Here is a 16,918-nt window from a genome sequence, read left to right on the forward strand (position 1 = left end):
CGGGACTTCAGAGGCTGCTGCGCCTAAGAGCTTAGAAGTGGTGTGTGGTGTGTTCTCTAGAGATCAGAGGGGACATGCTTGTGTGTGTGTGTGTCTGTGTGTGTCTGTGTGTATCTGTGTGTGTGCGTGTCTGTGTGTCTGTGTGTCTATGCGTGCGGGAATGTGCTTCACAAGGTGAAGAGCAACTGGAGGCAGCTGGGCGCCATGGCATGGTGGAGCCTGGCGTGTCTCCTGCCACCGTATCCACCCTCTGTGCTGCTTTCGTCCATGACTGTGGCTGTGGCTGGGCCTGGACCTGACCATGCAGCCGGTCTCTGGGAGACCTTCCTGGCTGCACCTTGTCCCTTGACCTAAGCCTCCATCTTCTCTCCTGGAATCTGGTCCTCTGCTCAGTTTGACCTGGACATGCCTGGCAGGAGCTGAGACCATGGCCCAGACTCTGTAGACAGCTGAGGTCGCTTATCGTCATAATGCCATCCTGCTGCCCATGAGGCCTCCAGTGCCCAGATGGCCTGTGAATGTGCCCTGGAGGTTCAAAGCTCTGTTGACATGATTGTTAGGTTATTAGTAAACTCCTGAGAAGAAAATCTTTTAATCCACTGTGGCTAATCCAGTGGACTTTTGTTTGCCATGACAGACTGCAGGACAAAGGGCCAGGGGCATACATAATCACACAGGGCTGATCAAGGCCAGGAGCTCCTGGGGGAGGCATCCAGACAGCTAAGTGAAGGTCACGTGTGGTCATGGTCCTGGTGAGGGCAGCTGGCTTGCCTTATCCCCCTTGCCAAGCCGGTGTTTCAGCTCCCGGAGCCCTATACCTGTTTGGTGTCTTTGGGATGCAGCAGACTGAAAGGAGAAGGGTTGGGCCGTGGGGAAGTGGGAGCAGCTCCTCCAGGAGAGACTGTTGGGACTGAGATGGCCAGGGTGGAACCAGCATAGACAAAGGTTCCAAGGGGACTTAGGCCTGGCCTGAGGGTCAGAAAGGCAGGGTGAACCCAAGGCCAGAGGGGAAGTTAGGCAAGGCCACCTGGGAGGTGCAGGGAGGCTTGACTTCCCCTCAGGTTTCCAGGCAGGACCTTGTCTCCCCCGGGCCTGCACTGGCCGCTCAGCACTTGATCCCCGCCTGGCTGAGAAGAATCTCCAGCTCAGCTCTAGGTTCAGTGGCTGGACTGGGGGAGAGGCTCGAGGCCAGGGAAATGCTGGGCAGGGGCAGCTGCTCTCCCAACACCCTCTTCGGTGCCCTCTTGTGGCCCTGAGCAAGTGTGACCCAGGAGCTGTCTCTGAGAAGACAGTGCAATGGAAGGGTCCTCGCTGTGCCCTTCTATCTGACAGTCCCTCTCAGGACAGGTGAGGTGCTGGATGGGGTGTGGTGCCAGGTGCTGTCCTGGGCCTCTCCACCACGGCCTCTGGAGCCAAGCGCCCACTGAGTGGTTTACCCTCAGGCACAGGAGGCAGCCTGACAAAGTCAGCTGGGTTGGAAACCTGACCTTCAGAGAGCAGAGGGCTCTGTTGTTGCTTTGGGGCCACGTAAAGCCATACTCAGGGGCTCTATCTGGCCTGGTGCTCAGTGCTGGGGACCTGCCTGGGTCTCCTGCATATGAAGTTGCACTCAGCCTGTTGAGCATCTCTTGGCCCCTGGCAGGGACCGTTTCAGCTAGTGCCCCTTGCAGGCCTGGCACTAGTTGAGTGTGGGGTAAGCAGACACATGGGACCAAGGCAGTGTCAGGAGCTTTGAGAGGGCCACAGGAAAGTGCTTGCACTCGGGCTGAAGTAGGCTTCGGATAAAGCCAAAGCCAGTCTCGTCCCCACCCTCTCATTGAGGCTTCTTGCCTGCCTCATCAGCTTGGTATCATCTTACTAGATCTCCCCTAGGCCTCTGTCTAGGGTGGGTTTAGGTGCTGAGCTACAGGGGCAGGAGAGCTGGGAGTGGGGTGGCTGTTCTCACATCTATCCAGAGCCCCAAAGCACCCCTAGCTCCCTACCACCCTGAAGGCCAGCCGTGGAAGCTGAGGCCCTGTGTTGGTCTCAGAGCCAGGGTGGGATACTTCTCACTGGTCCCAGTGGTCACAGCACACCCTGACACTCCACCGGCCAGGGTGGTTGGAGTGGGGAGACAAGGCTGGGACAGTTGTGGCTGGGCTCAGGACAGGACCATCCCTGTGGAAGCAGCTTCCCACACAAGGGCAGGGGAGCATGGGGCTCATTTGAGCCTGGCTCTCAAGAATGTCCTGCACACCCACAGGTCAGGGGGTCTCTTCTGCCTTCAGGGACAGGTGCTCTGTGCACACAGTGGTGTCCCGTGCATGTTCCTGGAACCCTGTCCTTGGCTCACACCCACGGAATTTCCACCGTGGTGTCCTCTCACTGCCTCCCTTCTGGCCATTTGCTGAGGCATGATGTGGCTCCTCCTCTCCCGAGCTTGAAGACAGTGGAGCCATGTGGTGCCCAGGGACAGGCAGCTGTGAAGACAGATGCTGGACAAGTCAAGGCCTCTGAGATTGCTATGACCTCACTCTGCCTATGCCTCCCAAATGTGAGGCCCCATCTCCTTCCTGAACCCCAAACCAGCTCACCTTGTGGTCCTCCCTTCCTCCTAGATACCTCCTGTCTGTGCAGTGACCCACTGTGGCTGGTTTCCATTGTGTCAAACCAACTGGCCATGCCTGATGGACAGATGCACAGCCTGGAGCCATTCTCTTTAGTGCAGTGAACTGGCACAAGCACAGCGTTCGAACTCACTCACTCCAAAGTCTGCCCTTGACATTATAGTTGAAGAATAAAACCTTGCTAGAAGCCTGCACCAGCGTCATCTTCTTCACTTAATACCTGTAGCGTCCTCAGAGCCTGCAGCCTCTGCTCCTAGGACAGGGTTATGGAGCATGACCCATGGGATGAGTAGCTGCGTGGCTGTGACACAGGGCTGCAGAGGGACACTCGTTGTCCCTGACTATGCCCAGGCGCCTCACCTAGAGTCCTCATGCCACCTCCTGGCCGGCCTCTTCAGTCTGCCCTCCCCACTGGCCTGAGGATTGCTGTGTTCCTTCAGGCTTCCTGATTCCCTTCTTGTTTTGCAGGGCAGGGACCCTGAAGAGTCAGAGGCTCCAGGGACCAGGAGGAGGATGGACCTGGACACGCCCTCAGGAGCCTGGCCTGGCCTGGCCGCAGCTCTGCAGAACCAAGGCAAGCCTGGGGGTGTCTGAGAGAGAGGAGGCCACTGAGGTCCTGTCCAGCTGGGTGTCCAGCCTTCTCTGGGCATGGCATATGTGCTGCATCCTGAGAGGGGTGGGCTGGCAGCAGCCGGGGCTCTATGCATACGCCCACTCATCCTGATGCTGATCCCAGCCCCCTTCAGGTGCCACTGGGGAGTGGCCAGAAGGAGGCTTTTTGCCCTCACCTGGGGGTTAGGAAAGAGAATGCTTGGTGAGGGCAAGGGGAAGATGAGGTGGTGATTACAGGAGGCCCAGGAGACTTGGGCTTGGTGCCGTGGAAACATAAAGTGGGGAGAGACAGGCTTGGAGGCTCTGTGGGTGGTGGGGAGTCCAGGACAGAGGGTGAGCCAGTCCCTCTGCAGGACAGAGAGTTGTCCTGGGTGCTGGGTGCTGCAGGGGGCATTTCCCCAGGGGCCACTTGATGACAGTGACTAATATCTAGTGCCCATCAGCCACCAGCAGCATGGTGACAGGAGGGGAGTTGTGCCAGGTTCAGGATTTGGACACCCAGATGCCCTGTGTGCCCAGGATGGCTGGGCAAAGGGGACTCACGGGCCAGGTGCAAAGGGGAGCACCTGTGTGGACCTGCGTGGACCCGGCCTGCTTGGAGGCAGATGATCCCGCTCTGGTACGCCTCTGCCTCAGCTCACAGCTCTTCAGAGTGTAGGGCCATGGTTCTGCCCCTGCAGGACGCCTCACGCTCAGCTACACCCGGGCCCCGCCCCTTGCCCTGCTCCGTTCCCGCTAATTTCCACGCCCCACGTTTTACCTTTGCTCACCCGCATGTCGGGCCCCGCCCCTACGCTGCGGCCCCGCCCCCACGACGGCCCCGCCCCGCCCCCGCGCCCGGCCCGGCGGACCCCACGTCCGTCCTGCCCCCGCCCCCGCCCCGCCCCCGATCCGGCCCCGCCCCACGTCCGGCCCCGCCCCCGCACTTCCGGGCGGCGCCGGCGGGGGCGCTCGGGCCTGGGCTTCGGCGCTCTGGGCGCGGGCTCCCCGCTCGGGGAAGCGATTGCGGCCGCCGCCGCCGCCGCAGGACCGGCCGGAGACGGGCGGAAGCCGCGTTCCGCGGAGCAGGCCGGTGAGAGCGGGTGGCTGGCCCGGGCGGCGCCCCCGCGGCCCGCCCCCGCCCGCTCCGGCCTCCGAGCCGCCGCCGCGATGGGGGCAGCCCCGGGCCGCGCCCCCGCCCCGTCCTGCCCGCCGCGCCGCCGCTGAGCGCATGGGCCGCGCCGCGCCGCGCCGCGCGGGGAGCCGGGCCCGGGGCCCCGCCGCCGCCGACCTCGGGTGAGTGAGTGAGGGCCGCGCCCGGCGCGCATTGTAGGCCGCGCGGGAGGCGGCCGACCCGGAAGAGGCCGGTGCGGGCGGCGGGCGTGCTGCCGGGCCGGGGGTCGCGGCGGCGGCAGGTTGGGTTCCCAGCCGCCGCGCCTCGCTCCCGGGGCCCGTCGTGCCCGGGCTTGCTCTCTGCGTGCCGCGGTCCGGCCCCGGGACCGTGCGCGGCGGGGGCGGGGGCGCTGGGGGCCCCGGGTGGGGAGCGGGAGCGAGTCCGATCCCCGGGAGGTGCTGTGCTCCCTGGGGGAGATGCTGGACCCAGCCTCGTTCTCGGTGCCTCGTGCATGTGGCTCTCACGCGCTCCCTCAGCCCCTGACGCAGAGCTGACAGCAGTGCTGGGAAGTTTTAGCTGAATGATCCCAGGTCTTTACTTTGCAGGTTGGGCGCCGTCCGCGCCCTCTGTCCCTGGCCTGGTGTTTGGCAGTGACCCGGGCCCACATGAAGGAGTATGGGGGGGGGCGGGGGCCGCTCAGTGGGCAGAGCGCGTGCTTGCATGCGGGTGGCCGGGACTTGGTCCCTGGCCCTGCACTGGCCCCGGTCGGGACGAGAATTAACAGCGTACAAACACCAGGGTTCTGTGTGATTTTCCGCAGATGCGGAATTTGTAAGTTCTTTTCCCTTTGTTTTCAGTCAGAGCAAGACCTAATAAACTTTTTGCTCTTGCTTTGCTCATGGGAACAGATGTATGGACCCAGGAAAAGGATCCATCGGTGCTAGATTTAACTGATAGGAAGCTGGTCAGCCTGTCACCTCCCCACTTCCTGCAAGCCAGGAGTTCAAGTGATACTGCAGTGGAGCTGGTAGAAGTATTTGTCCACATGTGCAGGGGGGGAGCCCTGGCAGACAGAGACCTGTGGAGGTGTGAGGGTGAGTCCAGACAGAGGCCTGTGGAGGTGTGAGCGTGAGTCTAGTCAGAGGATGGTGGAGATGTGAGGGTGAGTCCAGTCAGAGGATGGTGGAGATGTGAGGGTGAGTCCAGTCAGAGGATGGTGGAGATGTGAGGGTGAGTCCAGTCAGAGGATGGTGGAGATGTGAGGGTGGGTCCAGTCAGAGGATGGTGGAGATGTGAGGGTGGGTCCAGTCAGAGGATGGTGGAGATGTGAGGGTAAGTCCAGTCAGGATGGTGGAGATGTGAGGGTGAGTCCAGTCAGAGGATGGTGGAGATGTGAGGGTGAGTCCAGACAGAGGCCTGTGGAGAGGTGAGGGTGAATCCAGACAGAGGGTGGTGGAGATGTGAGGGTGAGTCCGGACAGGATGAAGATGTGAGGGTGAGTCCGGATAGGATGGAGGAGATGTGAGGGTGAGCCCAGACAGACAGAAGCCTGTAGAGTGTGAGAGTGAGTCCAGACAGAGGCCTTTGGAGATGTGAGGGTGAGTCCAGACAGACAGAAGCCTGTGGAGGTGTGAGAGTGAGTCCAGACAGAGGCCTGTGGAGAGGTGAGGTGAATCCAGACAGAGGATGGTGGAGGTGTGAGAGTGAGTCCAGACAGGATGGAGGAGATGTGAGGGTGAGTCCAGACAGAGGCCTGTGGAAATGTGAGGGTGAGCCCAGACAGATGTGAGGATGAGCCAGTGTAGGTCCCTTTTGGGAATGCCACTGTTGATGCAGAATGCAGGCTGTGCGCCAGACTTGGTGCTGGTGGCACTTGATTGCTGGGTTTCCCTAGCTGATTTGTATGATGTGCTGTGCAGGTGCTGCAGAGACCCCACACCTACAGAAATAGAGCCTGTTCCACTGCCTCAGTGATGTGGGTGCTGTCTCTGCTTGGGGAGCACCAGAGGACTGCTCTCAGAAGTAGAGGGGGTAATAGATACGTGTTTTTTCTGGGCTTTAAAGATCACTAGGGGTTTGTTCACACAGAAGTGATTAGCCTTTTGACTTTTATTTTTCTTTTGAGTCATTCAAAAAATGTGTTTATTGAATGCGTTCATTCAGTTCACATTTTCAAATGTATTGCTATGCATGCATTCGTTATATCCATCCTTTCTCAAAATATTAATAAAGCATTCATCACATTGGTAATTTTAATATTCTACCTTTTACTTTCATTGACTCTTTTATAAGGGGCCAAAATTAGAATTTGCTGCCGGGTATTTTTGTTGTTTTGCTTTTTTGGGGGGTGGGAAGGGGGTATGTCCAATGGTGCTCAGGCTTACTCCTGGCTCTGCATTCAGGAATCACTTTTGATCAGCTTGTGGGACCACATGGGATGCTGGGAATCGAACCCAGGTTGGCTGTGTGCAAGGCAAGTGCCTTAACTGCTGTACTGTTGCTCCAGCCTGTGCTGCTATTTTTAGTTTGGTTTTTGGATCACACGTGGCTGAGCCCAGGGCTTACTCTTGGTTCTGTGCACAGGGATCACTCCTGGCAGGGCTTGGGGCACCCTGTGCAGTACTGGGGATGGGACCCAGGTGGACTGTACACAAGGCAAGAACTTGCCCCACTGTGTGCTCTCTTTGTGTGGTAGTTCAGCATCTGTGCCAAATACTTTTTCCTTTATGCTGTGAGTGCAGTGGTGGTTGACCCCTGTGCTGCAGGGTCTTTCCAGTACTGTGGTCCTGCAGCTTCAAGTTATTTAATTAGAAGGCACAAGTGCCCAGGGTGAAAGTGACAGAATACCTACTAGACATTTAGCAGGGCCATTGAACTTCAGTGCTCAGGGTAATGTGTGGGTGGGGGCTCAGGCTCTTTCCTGGGACAAGACAGCAACACAAGTGTGTGACTGGGGGGCAGGGAGTGGCCTGATATGGTGAGGGGCTCCTCAAAGGTGTCCGTAGCATGTGCAGATGTTGATGGGCAGCTTTGCATCTCAAGTGCCCATGAGCCTTAGGCCCCACCTGAGGAAGCTGCTCTTCCTGAGGTTGAGAGTACAACCTTTCTGGCAGCTTTCACAACCGCCATTCACTGTGGGAAGGTCATTTGGGCAACTTACTGCCTTTGCTCCTGGCTTCTAGCCAGTGGCAGCAAACGACTGGCAATGTGTGAGAATCTGGTGAGGAGGGACTATATGTAGGCCAGTCTGGGGCATGGAGAGAGGAGAACAGCCTTTGTGTTGGTGCCAGCTGTCAGGTCTGGTGGTGGTGGGTAGTTGTTTTGCTTCACATCTGGAGGTGCTCAGGAGACCGACCGTATGTGGTGCTGGGACTCCGTCCAAGGTCACTACGATATAGGCAAGTGCCTTTTGCCAGCTGTGGGCTTCATCTCTTACTCCCTTGACTTGTTCTGTGTTCCTGGCATCTGGACCTGATAGGTCTCGTCCCATCCACTGAATGTCACTACAGATAATGCTGTCAGCCCATCGACCCTGTAGGAGATGTGGCCCAGACTTGTGGGGCTCCAAGAGCACCTGCAGGATATGGCAAGGAATATGGAGAACCATGACAGAGTTCGCCTGACTGTCTTTACGCTATTCAGGGCAGCTGCACGCCCCAAGCCCTTAGTTCCCCAACTCTGGAGAGGGTGACTGGTGTGGTTGCCAGCCTGTGGAGAGTTTGTGCAAGCCACATGCTTCCTTTGCTGGAAGGTATGTTTGCAACTGGATGGCTTTCCTCCACGTTCTTTGCTGGTTGTATCCGAGTACCCTTTTCTCCGAAGACACTTTGATTTTCAGGCCACGCTGGCTGGTGCTTGGGGACCAGGCAGTGCTGGGGTGGAATCAGCATCTTGTGTGCAGAGCTCTACAGCCCGTTGCACCATCTCTTGAGCCAACACTGAGTTGAGTTGAAGGGAGCATTTCTTAAGAGTCCTCTGGGCAATGTGAGAATGCTGGTGCATGTGTAGGGTGGTGGTATGCAGTGCTGTGTCATGGAGAGAAGGAGTGACTTTGGCTATCGTGGCACATATTGGTGACATGCTGTGGGAGAAGGCAGGGAAGGAAGATGGGCCAATATGAGTGCCACCTACACGAGTTCTCTGTCACTTTTCTGGGGTCATGGGAGGTGAGGACTGGAAAGACACTTGCTACAGCTGTGCTGCCCTGGGTGTGGCAGAGGAGCTTTCAGCTCTGGGCTAACCAGGAAAGGTATGCTCTCCACAATCCAGCCTCACCTCTAAGGGTCTGAGATGTTTCTGCAGTGGCAGGGTCCAGAAACTTGCAGTCTTGTCCAGGTGGTGTGGCGGGAAATTGAGGAGGGCTGCTTTGCACTGCTGAACTTGTCTCAAGCACTCTGTGGTCCCTCTTACAGTGATCCACCTTTCCTAACACTTTCCCTCTTGCTGCTTTCCATAGGGCAGAGTGACACGCTTTGGAGCTCGGAGTGCTGATGTTTTAGTGTGCAGGCTCTTGGTTCAGTGACGCTTTGAGTCTCAAAATGAGTATCCAAGAGCAGGGCTTCCCCTTGGACCTGGGAGCCAGCTTCACTGAAGATGCCCCTCGGCCCCCAGTGCCTGGTGAGGAGGGTGAGTTGGTGTCCACAGATTCCAGGCCCATCAATCACAGCCTCTGCTCCGGGAAAGGGGCTGGAAACAGAGGGGAGACGTCCACAGCCACGCCCAGACGCTCAGATCTGGACCTGGGCTATGAGCCTGAGGGCAGCGCTTCACCCACCCCCCCGTACCTGAAGTGGGCCGAGTCACTGCACTCGTTGCTGGACGATCAAGATGGGATCAACCTGTTCAGGACTTTCCTGAAGCAGGAAGGCTGTGCTGATTTACTGGACTTCTGGTTTGCATGCAGTGGCTTCAGGAAACTGGAGCCTTGTGTCTCCAATGAGGAAAAGAGACTGAAGCTGGCTAAAGCTATTTACCGGAAGTACATCCTTGATAACAATGGCATCGTGTCCAGGCAAACCAAGCCAGCCACCAAGAGCTTCATTAAAGACTGTGTCATGAAGCAGCAGATCGACCCGGCCATGTTCGACCAGGCCCAGACAGAGATCCAGTGCACTATGGAGGAGAACACCTATCCCTCGTTCCTTAAATCCGACATTTATCTGGAGTATACAAGGACAGGCTCTGAGAGCCCGAAGCTCTGTAGTGACCAGAGCTCTGGCTCTGGGACAGGGAAGGGCATACCTGGCTACCTGCCCACGCTGAACGAAGACGAGGAGTGGAAGTGTGACCAGGACCTCGATGAAGATGATGGCAGAGACCCGGCTCCCCCTGGCAGGTTCACACAGAAGCTGCTGCTGGAGACGGCTGCTCCACGTGCTGCCTCCAGCCGACGGTACAGCGAAGGCAGAGAGTTGAGGTACGTGAGTCACGGTTGTTCTTTCTTGAGCTCTCCTCAGAGCCAGAGCCTTGTCAGGAGGAGAGGTCACTGGGCACTGGTCTTGTACTCCCGGCCTCATGAGGGGTTTCTTGTGCGAGAGGGGTGCTGCTACTTTTGGGGGTGGAGTTGCCACAATGCTGTGCCCTGGACTTACTCCTGGCTCTGTGTTTGGGATTCACTCCTGGTGGTGCTGGAGAGACTGTTTGGGGTACCAGGGATCGAGCCTGGGTTGGCCCTGTGCAAGGCAAGTATCCTCCCTGCACTATTGTCCAGCCCCAGGACTGTTTTAGAGCATTTTTGAATTCCCAAAAAATCGAGAGGAAGGTACAGGGTATTTCAGACACCACCTGCTAGCCACATCATACCAGAAGGGACATTTGTTGTGGATAATGAATCTGCATCACCACTGAACATCCACTATTGACATCAGGGGCCACTCTGCATTTCGTGGTTTTTTTTGTTTGCTTTTTTCTTTTCTTTTTTTTTTAATTCTTTGTATTTTGGGTCACAGCCTTTAGTGCTCAGGCCTTACTCCTGGTTCTGCACTCAAGGATCACACCTGGGGTCCTGAGGGGACAGCCTTTGTGTAGTGTGGGGTTAGAGTGGTCCCCAGGATGGCCTGTGTGTGGAGTGGGGGAGGGGCGGGGGGGGTAGAGTCCCCAGGATGGCCCACATCTCCACTTGCTCTGTGTATATGTGCCAACCTCTGGCCACAATTCTCTCCTCTCTCTCTCTCTCTCTCTCTCTCTCTCTCTCTCTCTCTCTCTCTCTCTCTCTCTCTCTCTGAGTCACGCCCAGCCTTTCTCAGGGGTTGTGTTCAGGAATTACTCCTGGTGGGGCTTGCGGAATATATGCAGTGCTGGGAATCGACCCTGATCTGGCCACGCTCAAGGAAGTTCCCTCCCTCCTGCACTCCCCTCGGCTCCTCTGGGCACATTTCTGATGTCACAGTCCTGGGGCATCCTTGGGAATCTCTCAAGTCACTCCCTTGAAATGTTACTGCTTTTGTCATATTACTGGCCCCAAGTTCTTTCCCTGCACAAGTTATTTTAAGGCACTATCCCTTTATTTTATTTTATTTCATTACTTTTTATTTTTAATTTTTTGTATATTTTAATTTTCATGAAAGTAGTTCACAGTAGTTCATTACAGATAATACTCAAACACCAATCCCACCACCAAGCACCTTCCAACCACAATAAGAGAAAAGTGTGTGAAGGTTGTTGTATTTTATTTTGGTGCCATTTAAGCCTGTATATAAGAGAATACAAGCAAGTATGTTAAAACCAAGCAAATGTGTGCTACTTTTGGTACGTAAGTGGACTAGAGTATAAGAGGTCACACGGCCGCAAATGCAGCTAGGTGCTCCAGGACATTCTGTGTCACTCTCTTCCAAGAAGAGCTTTGGTTTATAGTCTCTGGGTCTTGGTCACTGATGAGATTCCATGGCGCCAGGACAGTTTGGGTGTGAGACTGCCAAGCTACTGGAAAACTGGGGAGTAGGGGGGAGGAGGCCCAGTCCCAATCCGAGTAAGTTTGGAGATCTCAGTCATGGGGTCCCGCATACCTGAGTTTTTCTGCTGGTTTCCTCTTGGGTGAAGTTCATCCGAGTGTGTGGAGAGTGGCCTTGGGCATGGCAGTGGTTGGGTTCTGGAGGTTTTCGGCTGCCAGGGTTCTGCTTGGGACAGAGGGGGAGACCCAACCTGCCCCCTCCAATATGCCCCAGTGAAGACAGCCTGGCACGGGGTCAGGACATTCTGCCACACTGTCCCTTTAGTTAGCAAAAATAATCTGGTGGTCTGTGTGTGTGGTGTGGAGAGGAATGGTTTGTGTTTGGATTTTGGATCACTCCTGGTGGTGCTAAGAGTGTCCTTGTGTTGGTGCTGAGCCCTTCAGGACACCTTCCCTGCCTCTAAACTGGTAGTTGGTTCCTGTAGGCTAACTTTCTGGGTGCCCAGCCCTTGGGGTTGCACTGAGTGCAAATGGATAGCAATTTCCCAGAGACTTTCTGGGCAGAGACCATGGCCAATTCTACAACCCTGAAGGATATTGCAGCTCACTGCATCCAGAGGGGCAAGAGCGAGTGGTGGCAGGAGAGGACAGGGCGCATGTGGCCAGGACACAGTCTTTGGGTCCTGCAGTGTGATTGGTGGGACGAGGGTGGTGCTCTGCACATCCGGCACCAGGACCTGGATGCGTCCCTGCATTCTATCCTGCACTGCAGCCTGGTGAAGGCCAGGGGTCAAGGTCAGCACTGTTCCGCCCCATGTCAGGTTATTTGTCCCAGACAGAAATGAGCCCCAGCAAGTGCCTCTATTGGTTGGGTCCATACTTACTCTTCAGCCCCTAAAGAGAAAACCCAAAGGAAAAATGAGTAGGGGGAGGGCTGGAGCCATAATACAGAGGGGAGGGTACCTGCCTTGCATGTGGCTGACCCAGATTCTGGCACTCCTTGCAGTCCCCGATGCCCCAACAGCCCTGAGTACAGGGCAGGAGTAGTGCATCATCCTGGACTCCAGAGTTGTCCTACCCAGGCCTGTGGAGATTGGACACTAGGGAATGACCAGCCCAGGGCTTCTGCAGCAGGTGAGGCGTATGTGGACAGGTCTGGGCTGCTACAGCAGGCCTCTGGATACTAGCAAGGTTTTCTGTATGTGGACCACTTTTGGGTACGTACTTTCTCATGTGGCTGCCTCTCCTATACAGGCTCAAGCCACCCGCCTACCTCTTGACAGCCAAGTATCATACATCTGTGTTGCATCCTGTTCTTCTAAACACATTCTGCTGTCATATTAAAAAGTGCAGCCCCCCCCCCCCCCATGTGCCGGAGCAATAAATAGTACAGCAGGTAGGGCATTTGCCTTGCACATGGCCAACCAGGGTTCGATGCCCAGCACCTCATATGGTCCCCTGAGCATTGCCAGGAGTTCCTTAGTACGGAGCCTGGAGTAAGCCCTGAGCGTTGCTGGACGTGTCCCCAAAACAAAGCAAAATAAAAAATTCAATTCTCCCCTCCCCCACATATCTCTGGCCTTGCAGGGATCTGGAGATAGGAGAGACTTGTGTGGGTGGGGCCTAGCGAGTTCAGCTTCATGGCACCAAGTGAATATTAGCGGGTTAGACACATGCTGTCAAGGTGTCCTTAAGGACTTGGACATTAAGTTGTGGGTCAGGAAGTGAGGGACTTAGTACAGGGTATTGGGGGATTATTCCACGGTGGGTCTAACTGACTTCAGGAGTACAGAAGCTCCCTGCTTCCTTTGGTCTCCATCTCCCTCCTTCCCTTCCTTCTTCCTTCCCTCTCTCCCTCCTTCCCTTCCTTCCCTACCTCTCTTCCTCCCTCCCTCTCTCCAGCTCTGTGTTCAGGGCTCACTCCTGATGGGTTTGGGAGACCATATGTGATGCTGGGTATTGAACCTGGGTCAGGTGTGTGCAAGGCAAGTGCCTTACCCAGTGTACTGTTGTTAGCACAGAAATGAGTTTTCCTGCACTGGTGGGTTCTTGAAAATTGTATGAAAGATTTGCATACAAACTTGGAAGATTAAGTTAGAGTAGATGTTTGGATCCTTCCCCGATATCCAGTCTCCTTTACCTGTGAACAGTATTACTTGTCTTGTCCCTGACATTGCTCTTCTGTGAATGACCTCCCTCTCTTGTCCCACACACTACTTGCCCCCAGTGACGATGGGCTCTCAGTCCCGTCCCTGCGTCGCTCCTGATCCTATGTATGTGTTCCTTGGTCTTCAGCCGTGTGTGTGTGCGCGCGCACAAGATCCCTGTCACTGGGCCTTCCAACTGTATCCCAGCAGTTCCTGTCATTCTGTTTGGCTTTCCTAGTCTCCGGCCATGGCCACGTGTGTGTGGGTGAGATTTCTGTGCTCAGTGTCTGTCTCTGCCTGGGTGTCCAAGCCCTGCCTGAATCTGAGCTTTCTTGGGTATCTGAGCCCCGCCTGTATTCTGTCCCTTATGAGGCCTGCCTGTCCTCGGCCATCAGTCTGGGTTGCCAGCCCTACTGGATCCTATCGTGTGCTCCTTGGGTGCAAAGGAGTCCAGAGAGAGCCCACCAGGGAAAGAGATGGGACTGGGGGAGCTTCTTTTGTCTGTTGCCATATCCCACCCTCAGCCATCCCATTATCTATTGATTGGCTGCTTGTTCCACGGGCTAAGTTTAGAGTGACCACCTGGCGTATCATTGTCACTCCAGCCTGTGGTCTCTTACTGTTTTCTTCCTCTGAAACGATCTTTACCAGTTTCTTCAGTGGGTCTGACTGACTTGAGGGTCTTTTGGGTGGCGTATTAAGTAACATGAAGCCCATTTTTGTTACTGTTTTTGGCATAACGAACAGTTTGAGGCTCTTCGTGTTCCTTCGTGGAGCGAGCAGATGCCATTGGGCTACATTAGCACATGACAGGGACGAACGGAATGGTGAGTGGAGACATTACTGGTGCCCGCTCAAGCAAATCAATGAGCAAAGGGATGACAAGTGATACTAGTGACAAGTGATTAAGTGACATGCTAACCACCAGGGGGCCTCAGTGTTATAGCTCGTGCACTTGCCTCTCTATGGGATCTTCTGCAGCAGCCTCCAAAAGATTTCTCCTTTCTGGGCCAGAGGGAGAGTACAACAGGGAGTGCACTTGCCTGACAGCAGCCCCAGACATACCATATGGTCCCCCAACCCCACCAGGGTGCAGAGCCAGGAGTAAACCCTGAGCATCACCAGGTGTGACCCCCCTCCCAAAATTTTTTTTTCCTTTATACCTGTTTTCCTTCTCTGTAAAGTGATTTATGTTTATTTATATTGCATATTCTGACCCTTAATTATTTCTGCTGGTCATGCTCTGTGTAAATGAAGGTTATCTGTTGGAAAGACCATTCAGATAGTATATGACCAAATGGATGGTTTACACCCTTACTCAGATAAGGATGTGTAGCTCCTACCAATCTTTTTTTTTCTCCCTGCCTTTGGTTGTACCCAGGGGTCCTCAGGGGACCATATGGTGTGCCAGGGAATAAACCTGGGTCAGCTGCATACAAGACAATTATTTTACCTGCAGTGCTATTTCTTCGCCCCCAACCAACCAGATTATATTTGCAAATCTGGATGTATGGATTGATTGTGGAACAACCGCCAGATCACATGCCATTGTGCAAATCATGGTTTGTCAATTGGCCTATCAGATCATGTATGTAAATAAGAGCCCAAGCTGAGGTTTGATTATCTGACTTCTCCAGTCTTTCCTCCATAATACTCTTACTCTGAAATTATCTTTTTGTTGTTCTTCCTTTGGTTTTGGTACCACACCCAGCTGTGCTCAGGGCTTACTCTTAGCCTGTCTCAGAAATTACTCGTGGTAGTGCTTGGGGGATTCTGTGGGGGCCAGGGATCAAGCTGGGGTTGGCTGCATGCAAAGCAACCTCAGCCACTGTGTGAGCTCTCTGGCTCCCCTCTGAAATAATCTTAGCAGTTGATGTTCCACACACCCCTATCTCCCTCATCTCTTGTGTCCATCCCAACAGCTCCTATAATGAAATGGTTACTGAGGCCCAAATTTTTGCCTTCACTTCCATTTTGGCTTTCTGCATCTTTGACTTATGGAAGCATGATAGCTACCATGGGAACCAGGGCCTAATGACCAGCAAGGATGACACATTTTGTTGTTTAAGGGCCACACGTGGCAGTGCTCAGGGATCCTTCCTGGTGGGCTTGGGGTTCTTTATGGGGGGTGCTAGAGGTGAAACCTGTGTTGGTGACATGCAAAGCAAACGTCTTACCTGCAGTACTACTTTAACTCCTGCCCAAGGATGACACTTTTATTCAAATGAAAGTATGAAATAAACAGGGCTGTGGGTGTAGCTCTATGGGAGCTACCCACCTTTCACATGTGAGACCCTGGCTTTCACCCCTGGTACCCATGTGTCCCATGAACCAGCTGGTACTGGAGAGTGAGGAGCCACTTTCGGTCTGAGGAGACAGATGGCACAGAAAGCTTGTGGGTGGCCCCTGACTGGTCCGAGAACAGTCATCAGCTCTGGGGTCTCTGTTTAAAAATCTGACGGAAACCTTTGGAGATGGACTGAGTAGCAGTGAAAGGCAGCCCAACAGTCAAGACCTGCCAGGGAAGGCCCCCTGCTGGGTTGGGATTCCATCCCCAAATTGAGCAGACTTTCAGGAGTCTGCAGCTTAGCTTAAATACCTCATTTTTGAAATTGGATCAGTGTGGCCGGAGTTCCTAGTGCCTGGCCTCTTGCGTGTGTGCTGGAGAGATTGGTGTTGGCCAGTACCTCACCCTCCAGATACCTAGTGAAGAACAGCTCACGGGTTATGACAGTGAGAAACACAACCACGGTTCTCGTGGCTGGGCAGGTAATGCCAGCACCTGAAGTTCTCCTGGCAGTGCAGGAGGGATGGGATGGACTCCCGGTGACAGGAGATCCTCAGACTACCCCAGAGGCCACAGGTGCAGAGGACAGGGGATGCTTTGGAGAAAGTCTTACCTTAAGGCTCACCACCAGGTCATGTATGGCTGTGAAGGAAAACAGTCCATGTATGTGGAGATGCTTGTTGGGCATGAGGTTTGCCCCCACATTCTTCCTCTGGATAGTATTGGTTCCCATTCAGATCGTGCAGTTAGGTGCTCTGCTGTGTCAGGAAGAGTGAGGAGACACCATAGGTCTGAGGAGATAGACAGCATGAAACAGTTGTGGATAGTCCCTGCCTAGGCCCTGGGAGATGGAACTGTCCTGAAAGGCATCACTGGAGCAGTCTAACCTTGGCCTGAGGACTGGTGTTCCCATGAATGTTTCAGGAGAATGATTTGTGTGGCCTTAGTGTTCCAGCTGGGTGGGTGGTGGCAGGTGCCTGCTGCTCAGGGCTGGGAGTCCCTGGGAGTGAATATTGGGTCACATGCTGACTCAGTTGCTGTTAGGGACCGGGGTTCCAAAGAAAGCAAATATTAAAGTAATGATAGTGAGCGTTAATAAATAACAGTAAATTAAATGACTTTCAGTCCAGTGCAAACACTCTAAGTGAAGGGAGGGGGACAGGCCAGGTGTCCAGAGTTAGTGTTAATGTGGGAGCCCGAGGTCCAGTCCTTGGCACCATATAGTCCCCCGCACATGGAGCTGGGAGTGGGCATCAGGTACCAACCACCAGGTATGATCAGAGC

At 54.8% G+C, this 16,918-nt stretch overlaps 1 protein-coding gene across 4 annotated transcripts in view; it reads left to right on the top strand.

Annotated features, from left to right (window-relative positions):
- AXIN1 (axin 1) overlaps window positions 1-16,918 on the top strand; it is a 30,689-nt gene that overhangs the window by 609 nt on the left and 13,162 nt on the right. For 2 of the 4 annotated variants that reach the window (XM_055136425.1, XM_055136426.1), the window contains exons 2-3: window positions 3,075-3,180; window positions 8,768-9,727. In XM_055136425.1, the coding sequence (XP_054992400.1) occupies window positions 8,850-9,727 (878 nt within the window). In that variant the 5' untranslated portion in view covers window positions 3,075-3,180; window positions 8,768-8,849. Of the gene's footprint in view, window positions 1-3,074; window positions 3,181-4,163; window positions 4,494-8,767; window positions 9,728-16,918 lie in introns of those variants that run through there. The other 2 variants (XM_055136424.1, XM_055136427.1) reach the window with 2 other exon arrangements.

The sequence above is a fragment of the Sorex araneus genome, chromosome 4 (assembly GCF_027595985.1).
Source record: "Sorex araneus isolate mSorAra2 chromosome 4, mSorAra2.pri, whole genome shotgun sequence".
Classification (NCBI taxonomy): Eukaryota; Metazoa; Chordata; class Mammalia; order Eulipotyphla; family Soricidae; genus Sorex; species Sorex araneus.